Source organism: Parasteatoda tepidariorum, chromosome 6, assembly GCF_982258835.1.
Source record: "Parasteatoda tepidariorum strain Cologne lab strain chromosome 6, Ptep-v5.0, whole genome shotgun sequence".
Classification (NCBI taxonomy): Eukaryota; Metazoa; Arthropoda; class Arachnida; order Araneae; family Theridiidae; genus Parasteatoda; species Parasteatoda tepidariorum.
Window position 1 is genome coordinate 106,693 of NC_141760.1, and position 13,467 is coordinate 120,159.

The window sequence follows — 13,467 nt, forward strand, 5'->3', positions numbered from 1 at the left end:
CTTCTTGTAAATCTGTGTCGAGGACTCTATGTTTAAGTTTGCGACGTAATAATGAAGGGTCAAAAGATTTACATTCACATAAATCGGGTGTGGAGATTTCGGCAGAATCGGTTGCAGAGGCAGCACTGGTTCCAGCAGTGGCGTTGTCAGTGTGGATGAAGCGTTTTTTTTTGTATTTTTCTATTCATCGTTTTGAACGAGTCAAAGCATTTTTTTCTGTGAATGTCGTCTTGAGATGAATTTGAAAATGTATATCTGCAAAAAATGCATTGAGTCTCTTCATTTAAATTGTGTTTGGATTGAGAATGAGTCGTTCGATACTCTTTAAATAACAATTTTTCATCGCAAAATGGGCACGAGATGATTTGCTCATTCCAATATCGGTATGAAAAATACATTTTTCTATCTGGTTTTGCTTTCGGCATCTTGATGAGGCGTTCAAAGTTCAAATACTTCTCAGTGATAGAGCAATGGAATTGGCTAAAGCGTCGTTACTCGATCACAATCTAATGGAAAATTGTCAAGACGCTAGCTTAGATATACTACCCACAAAAAAAAAAAAAAAAAAAAAAAAAAAAAAAAAAAAAATTTTTTTTTTTTTTTTTTTTTTTTTTTTTTTTTTTTTTTTTTTTTTTTTTTTTTTTTTTTTTTGAAGACACTGCGCAGGTGCAGGGTCATCCATGGAGGGGGGTTCAGAAATCCATGGCACCTGGGTCTGACATCCTGGAGCAGGGTTGGATTTTTGGGTTGGATTTTTTTCATCTATTATATTTCATCGTTTAAAACGATATTTCCCACGCTTTGTGGGTTGGTGAAGGTGTGTATTATGAAAAAACGATGTTTTTTTTGAAAGTGCAAACTGTTAACTAGGGTAGAAGAGCTGTTTGAGCATTTTTTAATTACAAATAAGAATTTTTTTATTCAATTAAAAATTAGAATATTTTTTTTAACTACAAAATTGAAAAAAAATTTTTTTCACTCGTCCGGAGATTTTGGGTTGAGCAAAAATTTTCTCGAGGCCACAGACTTGGGTCCAGCAAAATTTGGATCGAGACAAATTTCAAATTTTCGAAATGCAAGTTTTGAGTTGTTGGCCACGCCCACTTCCGGTTAATTTTTTTTTTTTTTTTTTTTTTTTTTTTTTTTTTTTTTTTTTTTTTTTTCAATCGCCTGACGACTTGGGCCGAGGCAAAAATTTTCTCGAGACTGAATTTGAAATTTTCGAAATCCAAATGTTAAGCAGTTGTTACCTTTCCATCACTTCCGGTTTATAAAATTTTTTTTCACTCGGCCACAGATTTGGGTCCAGCAAAATTTGGGTCAGACAAAATTTGAAATTTTCGAAATGCAAGTTTTGAGTTGTCATTTGGCCACGCCCACTTCCGGTTTAAAAAAATTTTTTCTGCTGAGCCCCGAGCCTCGAGTCTCGAGACAATCTCTCCATGCATCATCCAAACATTCTAATGACCTTGGGTCATTGACCTTTCAATCACAATTCATTTCACAACCTCCCAGATCCCAGAGCCACAGAGTCGCTCTCACACTGTCTGAGCCAGGTCCAGGAAAGCTGTTCACCCCTTCAAAGGATCCACGTGACGCAAAGATGTCAAGTGGGTTGGTGCCCCATCCTCTGGATCCATGTGGTTTCGAACCCATGTCCTGTCACGTGATATCCTAAAAGTGCATCTGGTGAAAGTGTTTTGTCGCTCGACTTCTTGGAATTACATCCGGTGATATTCTAAAAGTGCATCTGATGAAAGTGTTTTGTCGCTCGACTTCTTGGAATTACATCCGGTGATATTCTAAAAGTGCATGTGGCGGATGTGATGTGTCGCTCGACTTCCTGGAAATACATCCGGTGACATTCTAAAAGTGCATCTGGCGGATGTAATGTGTCGCTCGATTTCTTGAAAGTGCATCCGGTGAGGTGAATCTCATCGCATGACTTTCTGGAAATGCATCGTGTGCTTCTTTTCAGGTCACGTGGCATTTTCTAAAACATTTCAGGACGACTGGAGCGCCCTCTGTGTGTCTATAAAAAGGGCTCGCACGCCGAGGAGCCGTTATATTTTTTGACATAGAGTCGATTCAAAATGGCAAATCTTTTTATTGTAAGAAATCTCGTTCTCAAATCCCCCGATGAGGTGTTTCCATGCTATGCTTTTCCTCGGGAGGTGTTGTTGATGGGAGAGCCAGAGGTCGTGGAATTGGGGGACGAGGCGCATCCAGTGCTTCGATTCCTCGACCCGGAAGGCTATTCCGATGTGAGGCAGGTGAGGGGTGCTTTTAAGCAATTTCTCGATCGAGAGTTGCGTTTCGAGAATAATGTCAGTCACGTGAGCCCAGCTTACCGGAGCTTTGATAGCTTCGGCATGAGATGGTTGTCGAATATTGTGTGTGACTGGTTTAGGAAAGGCTACAACTTGACAGACGATTTGCGGATTCGCCTAGCCAGCGAAATTCGAAATTGTCTGTTCTCGTTACCTTTTGAAAGCTGGTATTACGCCCCACCTGAGCCTTGTCCGATTTGTTTGGAGGAAATGTTGGAAATGCCTCATCCAACTCGTTGCCAGCACGTGTTTCACGCACAGTGTCTGGACAATTGGTTGCGCACGCGTCCACACAGGACGTGTCCCCTTTGCCGACACGAAATCTAACTCTGTGTCAAAAGCCATTTTTTTTTAAAAAAAATGGGACGAGTCCCCCTAATTGGGGACTCGTCCCATTTTTTTAAAATACACACAACGCCAACATTGGGCGTTTGGGTGCAGATCCCTTGAAAATGCATTGGACAGGGCTTTCTGGGGACCATTTCACATACACAATGGACTGCTTCACGAGAGGGCAGTGAGAACGTTTCCAAACATGGTGTCACGACAAAAGAGCAGTGAGAACCGAGGCTTGAGACTATTTATTGTGTCGTTTTGCGTTTCCAATTTTATTTTGCAAGGGTCACGGTGCTCAGCTATTTTTTCGAGTGACTGTAAGTATTTATTGCCAAATAAATGTAAATAGTTAATCCTACGAAAAGTAAAGAGCCGGTATAATTTAAAACAAGAATTGAAGCCGTTATTTTTTTAGTGGCATCACTTTCTATACTTGGCGTATGAAATCGAAATGTTTACAGTTTTGAAAATACTGTTAAAATGCTTTATAAAATGAAAAATTTACAAAATTTTCCTTTATCTTGTTGATTTAACCAGTTTATAACGTATTTCGTGTATCATCGCTAAACTTTTTATACACTGGTAAGCAAGATTGAGGCACATAAGTTGTTCTGAAAATAATAAAATTAACTCAGCAACAGATGGACAATAAAATACTTTCTTCCGTAGTTGTTTTAAAAAAATGTTTTTTATACCTCATAATAAAATCTATTGCAATTATAATTGTAATTCTCGACTGTTTTGTCTCTGAAAATTTAAAGTAATACAGATTTCTTCAGCGATTAAGTAAGGAATCACCCATCACAACATATTGGTTTAATTTTAGTGAAATGAAATCTAATATGTTAACGTATTGTGTAATTTTAAATTGGTTTATTTCAAGTTAACCTTTAAAATAAAAATTTTATTCTTAGGTTATATGTTAAGATCGTGTAAAAACTTATGAAGTGGCAATCTTATACTATTAATATTATATTAATAATTGAATGAACATTAGTCATCTTATCTTATGCATACACATGATTGTAAGTCATCGATTTCTATATGATAGATAAACACTGTAAGATCTATAATGTTGTATTTATGGTTTTTTAGCCAACCTTCATCTTGGAAAACTTTAGTAAGTTATTTTTCTGTGAAATAAAATTGTGTGGTAACATTCATGCATGTTAATGTTTAATTACATAGTGGAAATAACTTCTTTCACTGGGATGAAAGTGCAATAAAATTTTGCCTTCCAAGTTAGAATGTTATTTCTACTTTAGGGAAAAAAATTAGTAAAATCTCATCCCAGCTATTATGAATCAAGCATATCTGCACTTATTTATTTATTAAATAAAATAAAGTTTGAAAAAAATTTTAGTAAATTATTGACAGATGGAAAAAAGTTTTTTTTTTTTTACTTGACTTTTACTCCAACCATCAGGTTTTCAAAATAGCAAACCAAGTTAAAAATCAAAGAATTTTAAAAAAAAAATTATTGAATAGTAAAGTTTTAAAAAAGTAAGCGTAGTTACTGTTATAATTGTATCAATGAAGTAAACTATCACTGATAGTTCAGAGGCGTGAGATATTTTCGCAAATTCAGGATTCCCCTCCTTTTATGAACTAATCAAAACTTAAAATGGATGGATTTATAAATATTAAGGTCACATTTTGTCTTTTTAAATGTTTGATTAAAGACCATTCACTAATAGATTTTGGTGGTATTTTTTCATTTCCCTTGCATAAGTAAATTCATTTATAGATATTTATTTTTTTAATTTTAACAAAAACTGTCATCTCTTGGTAAAATAACTGTCACCTCTAAAGTAAAAAACAGTTGAATTTATGTGTAGCGATATCTTTGCATTGGAATAAAAAAAGTACACCTTTTTTCTTAACTTCTGTATTATGCACCATTTTCCTGTTTAAGGCTTTCATATTTATATCAATAATTTTACTTTTGTTTAATAGTATAATCTTATTTTTAAAAAAAAAATTTTTGATGCTGACTTTCTAAGATGGTTGATATGGTAGGGATTTATTAATTCTCTTGTTGAAAGTTAAAATAGCTTGCATATTAATTTTAACTAATACTGTAAATAAAATTGTCATTTTTAACTGTTTTTCATACATGTTCTTTTAATTTCTCACAATTTTCTTTTCTTTTTTCGATCTCATGCCAGTAGAATGATTTTTTTTAATAAAAGCATTATATATGTATACAAACTAGTTACTTGGGCTGACACAAATTCAAACATTTCTTAGTATGCCACCATTTTATTTTTATTCAACCACTTGAATGAGGAATCAGTTAGTATGTATGACATAACTTCAGGGATGTGATTCTTCCGCGGATCCGCTGATTTCCGCTTTTTTCAGATTTTTCCATATCTTCCGCTCTTTTTTCATAAATTTCCGCGTGGAAAAAATTTTTATGCAGTAAATGATATTTTGTTGAAAATTTTTTTCTTCCTCGGAGCGAAAGTATTGAAGCCCCCAATAAACCTTTCTTCACATGTCAATCTGCTGGCTGGGGTAAAAGTGGTTGACCTTGGTAAAACAATGCCGTCTCCTACTCCACTACTCTCTTATCTTTTCAGGGATGAAAGACTTTTTAAAATTTCCGACCATGTTCCAAAAACTTTTGGGGAGTCGAACGAACGATATTGTCGGACTTGCGACGAACTCCCTCCCCCCCTGCAGTAGCTTCCTGAGAAAATGATCTTCAGAAGAAAATGGGTAGAATTTCGGCATGTACGCGGTTGTCAAGGCAACGGCTATAGATTGGAAAAAAGAAAAAAAGTCCTAAGCAGTTTCGTTTCGGTCGCTGATATTTGATTTCTTTTGATTGGCTGATTTATTGAATTTTAAATATTAGGAACTGGGCCAGAATCTGCTAAAATTGTGATTCTTATTTAGATGATTTTTATGTAAACCATCAATTTTCGTATTTAACTGATTTAAAAGTTACTTAATGAGATTCATTTTTACACAATTTAAAAATCATTACTCGCAATTCCCATTCACGCAATTTAAAAACCCAATATCGCGATTCATATTCCCGCTAGTTTAAAATCCAATGTCGCGATTCGTATTCATATATATTTTTAAATTTCAATATTGCGATTCGTTATCACGCGGTTGTAATATCAAACATCGATTTTCGTATTTATATGCGGTTTAAGCATTACTCGTTGCAATAAGTATTCACGGACTCTGAAAATTATGCATCGTGATTATTATTTACGCGATTTAAAAATTCAATACCGCAATTTGTATTTTCGTGCTTTTAAAATCCAATATCGAGATTCTTATTCACGTGATTTTAAAATTCAATATCGTGATTCTTATTCACGCTATTTTTAAATTGAACATCGCAATTCTTATTCACGCGATTTTAAAATCAAACATTGTGGTTCTTATTCACGCGATTTTAAAATCCAACATCGCGATTCTTATTCAAGCGATTTTAAAATCCAACATCGCAATTCTTATTCACCCTATTTTAAAATCGAACATTGCGATTCTTATTCACGCACTCTTAAAATCCTACATCGCGATTCTTATCTACCCTATTTTAAAATCGAACGTCGCGATTCTTATTCACGCAATCTGAAAATCCAACATCGCGATTTTAAAATCCGATATCGCCTTATTCACGCGATTTTAAAATCCGGCATCACGATACTTTTTCATGCGATTTTAAAATCAAGCATCGCGATTCCTATTCACGCGATTTTGAAATCCAACATCGCGGTTCTTAATCTAAGGCCTCCAATAATTGTGTGAGAAATGAACTTTCTTGTCCTATCAACACTGATGATCAAAAGTCTGCAAAACGCAGTCTACAGATCAGCCATTTTAATAAAAAACCATCAAAAAAACGAAGAACTGATGAGAAAGTCCATAAAGGTCTTTTGACCATTAAAGAAATGTTTTTTTAAAATGATGTGATACATAAAATTGTGCTTATGCATAATTACTCAGTTATCTAAACTATGAAAAAAAATTATTTTAATCAAGATTTTATTTAAGAACATAATTACCATTTATTTATATTTATTTGAATAGATAATAATGTAATCATTATCAGATTGGCTATTGAATTCATATCATTTTTTCTTTTGCACGTTTAATGCTACAGTTATAAACTTCCTCTTTTTTGTGTTTTTGTCAATCACATCCCTGATAACTTGGTTATTTCTCCCTTTTTATATCTTTAAAAAATTTAATTGTCTTTTCATTATTGGTAATTCAATTTATAGTATAATTTTGATATGATGAATATCATCAAATTTTTGCAGTCTTGTTCTGGCAACCAAAGTTTATTAAAAAAATTTATGTTCACAAAAAATTAATCTCAGAATTTTTTTGAATATTAGTCATTATATAAAATCTGCCAAATACAAACTGTAAAATTTAATATTTTATGATTGTAATTTCTTGTTCATGTCGATTTCAAATGAAAGCTGAATTTTCAAAGTTACAGTAATGTTTAATGCTATTTGTTTTAAAATCATTTATTTAGATGAGAACTGGTTTGTTGGTATGCTGTACCTAATATTTCTCGGTTATTTTCTTTTTCCATATTTTTCTACTAAAATCAGTTGAAATATGGATTCAACATAATAAATTTTGATAATCCTATATTGGCAACTTAAATTATAAATATTACCTGAGATGACAGATCATGACTGTTTGGGGAATACCTCTATCACAATGGCTTCTACATTACTTAAAATTGTACCACCTCTACATGGGGATTCTGAGCTGTCACTGTACTAGTAAGACAGAGAAACAGATCATACCTGTGCTTTACATGTTTTGCTTATTGTTTCCTGTTATATTTATTTTCTCCATGTTTCTTTGTAACTCGCCCTGCCATTGAAAATATATCTCAAAATATTTCCTCAAAGAAACTGAAAACATCTGTTATTGTAGTGAGTTGTAGCAACACTACAGCAGGGTTGGGTTTTTGACGTCAAAAAGTGGTTTTTGACATGACAAGGGTATAATACTGGTTTAAACCGTCAAAAACCCGTCAAAAATGTCAAAAACTAAAGTTTGCCAAGAAAATATATAAACTTCACTACCAACAGTTGCCATGCATTATATTAAAATTTAATTATACTATAGGTAATCAGCAGGTTTTAAAATATTTTTTAATTAAAATTAAGGTAAAATAACAGATTTAAAATCTCAGAAATTTATATTCAAATGCATGTGCAGAAAAATTTTGCACAAATTTTTCTTAAATATTTATATTTTGAAAAAAAAAATTTTTTTTTTGATACTTAAGAAAATTAAAAGTTTATTACTATGCATTTTTGACATATAAGGAACATATAACTAATATTTATAAGGAACTTACAAGTTATGTTGTATAAATACAGACTTGATACAAGTGTATGAAAAAAAATTTTAATGTTATACCGAATATCTTTATTATCCTGTATGTTAATTTGAATTTAAAAGTAGTTATATTTGGGAATAATGATAAATATAATTCATATTGTTTATTATATTTATTTATAATTATTACACTTATCATTTTAAAACAATTTTTACCTCTTAATTTTTTTCCCCCACTTGTATTAAGAATACAAATAATGCATATCTTGAAAGCAAGAAGTAATTATTCAACAGCTGAATATTTAGATATTCAACAAAACTATATAGTATTCAGCAAAATGAAATTCACAAGTATTTGGATAAACTAAATTTTCAGCATAGTACTAAATGAATAGGCTGAATATACTGTAAATCGACACTAACTACTCTGTGTATTTAACAGAAAGCACTTAAATTTGTATTGTCTTATGTTAAAAAGATTATTAAGAAGATTTAAAAGAATATTAAAAAGATTTTTCTTTAAAAGATGTCTAATGTACAAAACTGCTAATGTTTATCTTTAAAAATGTCTAATTTTTAGTATAATCTATACTATACACTAAATTTGATTATATATAAATTTCTTAATAATATCACTGCAGATTTTCAATAACACATGAAAATGAATACATAATATTACGAAAGATGTGCGCTTTCAAAAGTACAAGATTTTGGTTACTATTCAAAATATAAGTGTTTCTTCAAAATTTTAAATAAATTTTTTCTAGAACATATTTAGAAACACTATCCTTTATAAAAAATATATAAATTTTATGTATTAATTAAATTTCACATATAAATATAGGTTTTTGACATTTTCGACATTTTTGACAGTGAGGTTTTTGACGTGACGGTTTAAACCATGGTTTAAACTGTCACATGTCAAAAACCTGCCAACCCTGCACTACAGTATTATAAAAGTAAGCCCCTTCCAAAACAAAAAAGATGAGATTGCACATATTGTTTTTTTTATATTTTTTAATACACCTTATTGTTTATGAATAAATTTTGTCATTAATAAATTTTAAGTTTATTATCTAGCTATGTTTAATTATAAAAATATGTCAGATGAAAAATAACAATAAAATTTGATATCTGTAATTCTAGTTAAACCGACTGAAATGGGTAGCTTTCCTTGCTAATAAACATGTTTATTATTTTCAGGTATAGATTTTTTTTTTTTTTTTTTAATATAATCAATGGCACAACAAAAAGAGAAAAAATTGGTGTACCCTCCAGGAGTGAAGGAATTGACAGAAGATATATCAACTGATGAACTGTATCGGCGCCTGAAAGTAATATCATTAAAATTGTTTTACAAAATAAATATGATGAATGTCTGTTTTATAATTTAAGTTTAAATATGTATTATGTTTAAGTACATAAAATTAATTCCAATGATTTTAATTTATGTTGTTAAATTAATTTTTTTCCATTTAACAGCTTGCATATTTCTAATATAATGTACATTTATTTGGGTGGATTATTAATCTGGATTTAATTTCCTGAATATTAAATGTTTAAAAGCTGATAAAATCACTCCATCTTTTATATATTTGACTATAGATAAATAATGATTTAAAATTTAATTTGATGAAACTTTTTTTAATATTCTGAACAGAACAATATAAAAAAAATAATAAGCATTTTAAGTATGAGGTATTTTAGAAAATAAAATTTTAAATTATGTAGCATGTTGTAACAAAATTGGAGTAAAAAGTTATTCTTAATTATACTGCTATTTTGTTAAATTTTATTGTTTAAAAAAAGGAAAATGTGTTTCATTGTGCCAGATATTGAAAACAAAGTTAATATCAAAAATCATTAAAAAAAAATACTTCTCTATTCCAGTGTTTTCATCATAGAAAAAAAATGGGTGAGAATTTCTCACCCTTTCTCAAACACAGGGTGAGATTTCAAAAAGTTAAGTGAGATTTCTAAAAAAACACAAAAACTCTTGAAAAAAAAAATCATTTCTTTAATTATAATAAATTTTTAACGTCTTCTACTTTATAAAGCATTGAATATTTTTGATGCATCATCATAGAAGATTTTGCCTTTACAAGGTATTTGTCCATCTTGCATAAGTGCATAAAAAATTTGAACGTCTTACATGAAGAAACCTTACCTACGGTGAAAGCGTGGTTGCAGAGAAATGTGTTCTGAAAGGGGTTCTGTGATTGTGTTCTGTTGTTCGAAAAGGTTCTGAACAATACTGGTAAATAGGGAAGCTAGATAATGGGACAGATGTTGAAAATAATGAAAGATCCAGTAAGAAAATGGCGAATTTTGAAATTGATTTATAGAATGCGCGAATTTCTCTCGGTAATCATTTTTTAATGCGAGAAAGGAAAAAAATATGCGAGATTCTCGCGTTCTCGCGCTGTAGTGAAAACACTGCTATTCAAAAAATTAACTAAATAAGAAAAATTTAAAAGAATTTTTTTTTAATTAATTCTATTCTAAAACAGTTAACATTAAAGAAATGAAAGATAATAGTACCTAATGATTGTAATTTAGATATAATTTTACATTTTTTAGGAAACTTAGAATATCTTCATTTAAATCAAATGAAAATTATTTTATTTATTTTGGTTTTATACATAATAAATTTAAAAATAATATCTTTAAAAAATAAATAAATGTGAAAAAATTTCAACTTTCTTGCACTAAATAAAGTTTTATTTGTTTAAACTATTCATATCTAAAAAATTGACAACTTCTTAAAAAAAATTATAATAACAATTGTATTGGATGTTTTTAATTTTATTTATTTTTCCAGTGTCATGCAGAGCGTGTATTGTATTTTTTTCTTGTATTTATTACCAGTTGTGAGCAATAAGTAATATTAAAAAGATTAAATAATATAGTTTGGCTGTGAATCAGAAAAGGTTATAGAATGTGTCATATGAACTGGACTATTAGAATACTGTTTCTTATTTATATATATTTGCTTTTGTATTTATTTCATTTCTTCTTTTGTTTTAGGTGTGTGTTAAGGTGCTTCAAACAATTAGTCAAGAGGATGATAATTCAAAATACCAACCTTTGGCATTTCATCTGGCATCTGACTTTTTCTTAGACCACCGCAGTAAAGACATCAGACGTGGCGCTGCTCTTTGTATTGCAGATATTTTCCGTATATTTGCTCCAGTCAATCCTTATAGTGACCCAAAAATTCTTGAAGTATAAATTATTTTGACTTTATTCTGTATCTATTTTTTTTTAATAATTTTAAAGGACATTTAATTATCTAACTTTTGTTGATGATTTCTGACTTTTTTAAACAATAGTAGTTTTCAAATTAAACTTAAAAAGAATTTATGGTTGTTATAACTAAAAGCAGAAAATTAAAATATATTTTACTAAAACTGTATTAAAATAACTAAAAAACTTTAATTATTTTGAAAGTATTTACTCATATGCAAACACCTGAATAATAAATGTTACGTGGTACTTCAGAAAACTAATTGAGTTAGTTTTAACTGTAAAAATATCTCCTTTTATGTAATTCATAATTTTTTAGAAAATATTTGTTTTTCATGTTGCATTTTAATAGTTCTTTTTTTCACATTCTGATTTGTATGTATTTACAGGCTCTATTTAATTTATTCATTGATCAGTTGAAAGGTTTAACATCTGCAAGTGGTACTAATTTCACTGGTTCTTTTTACTTACTTGAGGTAATTTAAAATTATTTCTGAATATTTTATTAAAGCTTTAAACGACATTTATTTCAAAAATGACTGAATTGATTATTTGTTTCAGAATTTAACAATTATGAAAACATTCAACTTGTGCCATGATACTATGCAGAAACCTGAAGAGATTGTGATTCCATTATTCAAACAGATGTTTAACATTATAAGGTTGCTTTTGTATAAAATTTTCATAAATACTGTGTTGTTTAAATGTATTAATACGAAACCTAAAGTGATAGTTTTGTATGCCTTAGCCATAAATGCTTTTTTTTTTTAAATTACATTATGGTTTTTGAACTTATGATTTTTAAAAATTATCATATGATGGGTTCGAAAAATGAGACCTGCAAACATCTTAACCCTTTATAAAAAAAAATATAGCGTTTCGTCAATCGACAAGCATAAAAAAGTCAATCTATCCACTTTGCTTTCTTAGAATTTGTTTACTTCAGAGTTTTTATACCTCTTACGATAATCTCTTAATGATTCGTCAGAGGCAGAGCTGTCACGTTGTGTGTCAAGATAAAAAAAATTAACTTATATTTTCATTTTTAATTAAACTTAATTGTTATATTTATGAGTTGGCATTAACATTATGCAGGTTAGGCTGAAGTTAAAAGCCTGATGTTCCATGTTTTTTCCACTACTGTTGCAGATAGCAAAGGTCACATAATCCTGTGCCAAGTTCTGTATGTATGGCTATTTAATGAAGTGGAAACTGGCTCAAAAATTTTTGTTATTGAGCTGTGTCTTTATGGAATTTAGCTTGTTTTGATTTTGAAAGCTGATGACATTTTTGAGTCAACTTCCAGTATGATTTTTTTCACAGCTAAAACTGTCTGATTCAACTATGGAGTTTCCCAACTGCTATAAATGTGTTCTGGAATGGAAGCTGAGCATTACATTAGTCCACCATCTCAGAGATATAGTAGTAGAATTAGAATATTGAACTTGTTCATTGTAAATTCATGTGTTATGAGACATATTCTGTTCTTTTTGTCAGCAAGTGTGAATCATTGTTAATAACCAATATCAACTAAATAAAGCTCTTACTATTTGTACTATGTTAATTAAGATTTACAAATTCATTGAATAAATTTTTTTGTGTTCCCTCCTGATTTTTTCAATGTAGCATGTTACAAACAATTGGTGTTTATTATTCCTGAACTCGGGGAGCTTTAGAAAGATATTAGTTATTTGAATATCAATTTTTTTCCAATAAAAATAATATATTTTCCTTAATTCCATCAAAAATCTGACTCATTTCAATCAGTGATTGAATTCCAACCTCTCGTAATTTTTACGTTTTTGAATCTTTATAATAATTGTATCCAATTATCTAATCTATTTACTGTCCAATTATTTTAATAACTAATGGAACTTTTAAAGGATGAAAGGCAATTTTAAAGGCAATTTTAAATTTATTTAGGTTTGCCTTTACTGTCTAATTTTCAACATTTCTAATAATGTTAGATGTTATTTTCAACCATATTTGATCTCATCTTAGTTTGAGTTTAAACATTGCACATGTATAAACATTTGCAACTTCCTTTAACCAGAAACTATTGTTATAAAGAGAGGCCATTTTTTTGTTAAATTATAAGCAATGTTTTCCATTTTTAAAGACCTCGTTTCTACTTGACTTATTTTAATTAAAATCAACACTAAAGCTGCACAATTTAAACGTAAACTCTAAATTAAAATTTTCAGAACAAATTTAATAA

General features: G+C 29.8%; 1 protein-coding gene across 5 annotated transcripts in view; it reads left to right on the forward strand.

Moving 5' to 3' along the window:
* Nucleotides 1-3,023: 3,023 nt before the first annotated feature.
* Nucleotides 3,024-13,467, forward strand: part of LOC107454758 (sister chromatid cohesion protein PDS5 homolog A) — a 70,027-nt gene continuing 59,583 nt past the window's right edge. For 4 of the 5 annotated variants that reach the window (XM_043040559.3, XM_087165269.1, XM_087165270.1 and 1 more), the window contains exons 1-5: nt 3,024-3,248; nt 9,207-9,337; nt 11,031-11,228; nt 11,639-11,725; nt 11,811-11,911. In XM_043040559.3, the coding sequence (XP_042896493.2) occupies nt 9,242-9,337; nt 11,031-11,228; nt 11,639-11,725; nt 11,811-11,911 (482 nt within the window). In that variant the 5' untranslated portion in view covers nt 3,024-3,248; nt 9,207-9,241. Of the gene's footprint in view, nt 3,249-9,206; nt 9,338-11,030; nt 11,229-11,638; nt 11,726-11,810; nt 11,912-13,467 lie in introns of those variants that run through there. The other variant, XM_087165272.1, reaches the window with a different exon arrangement.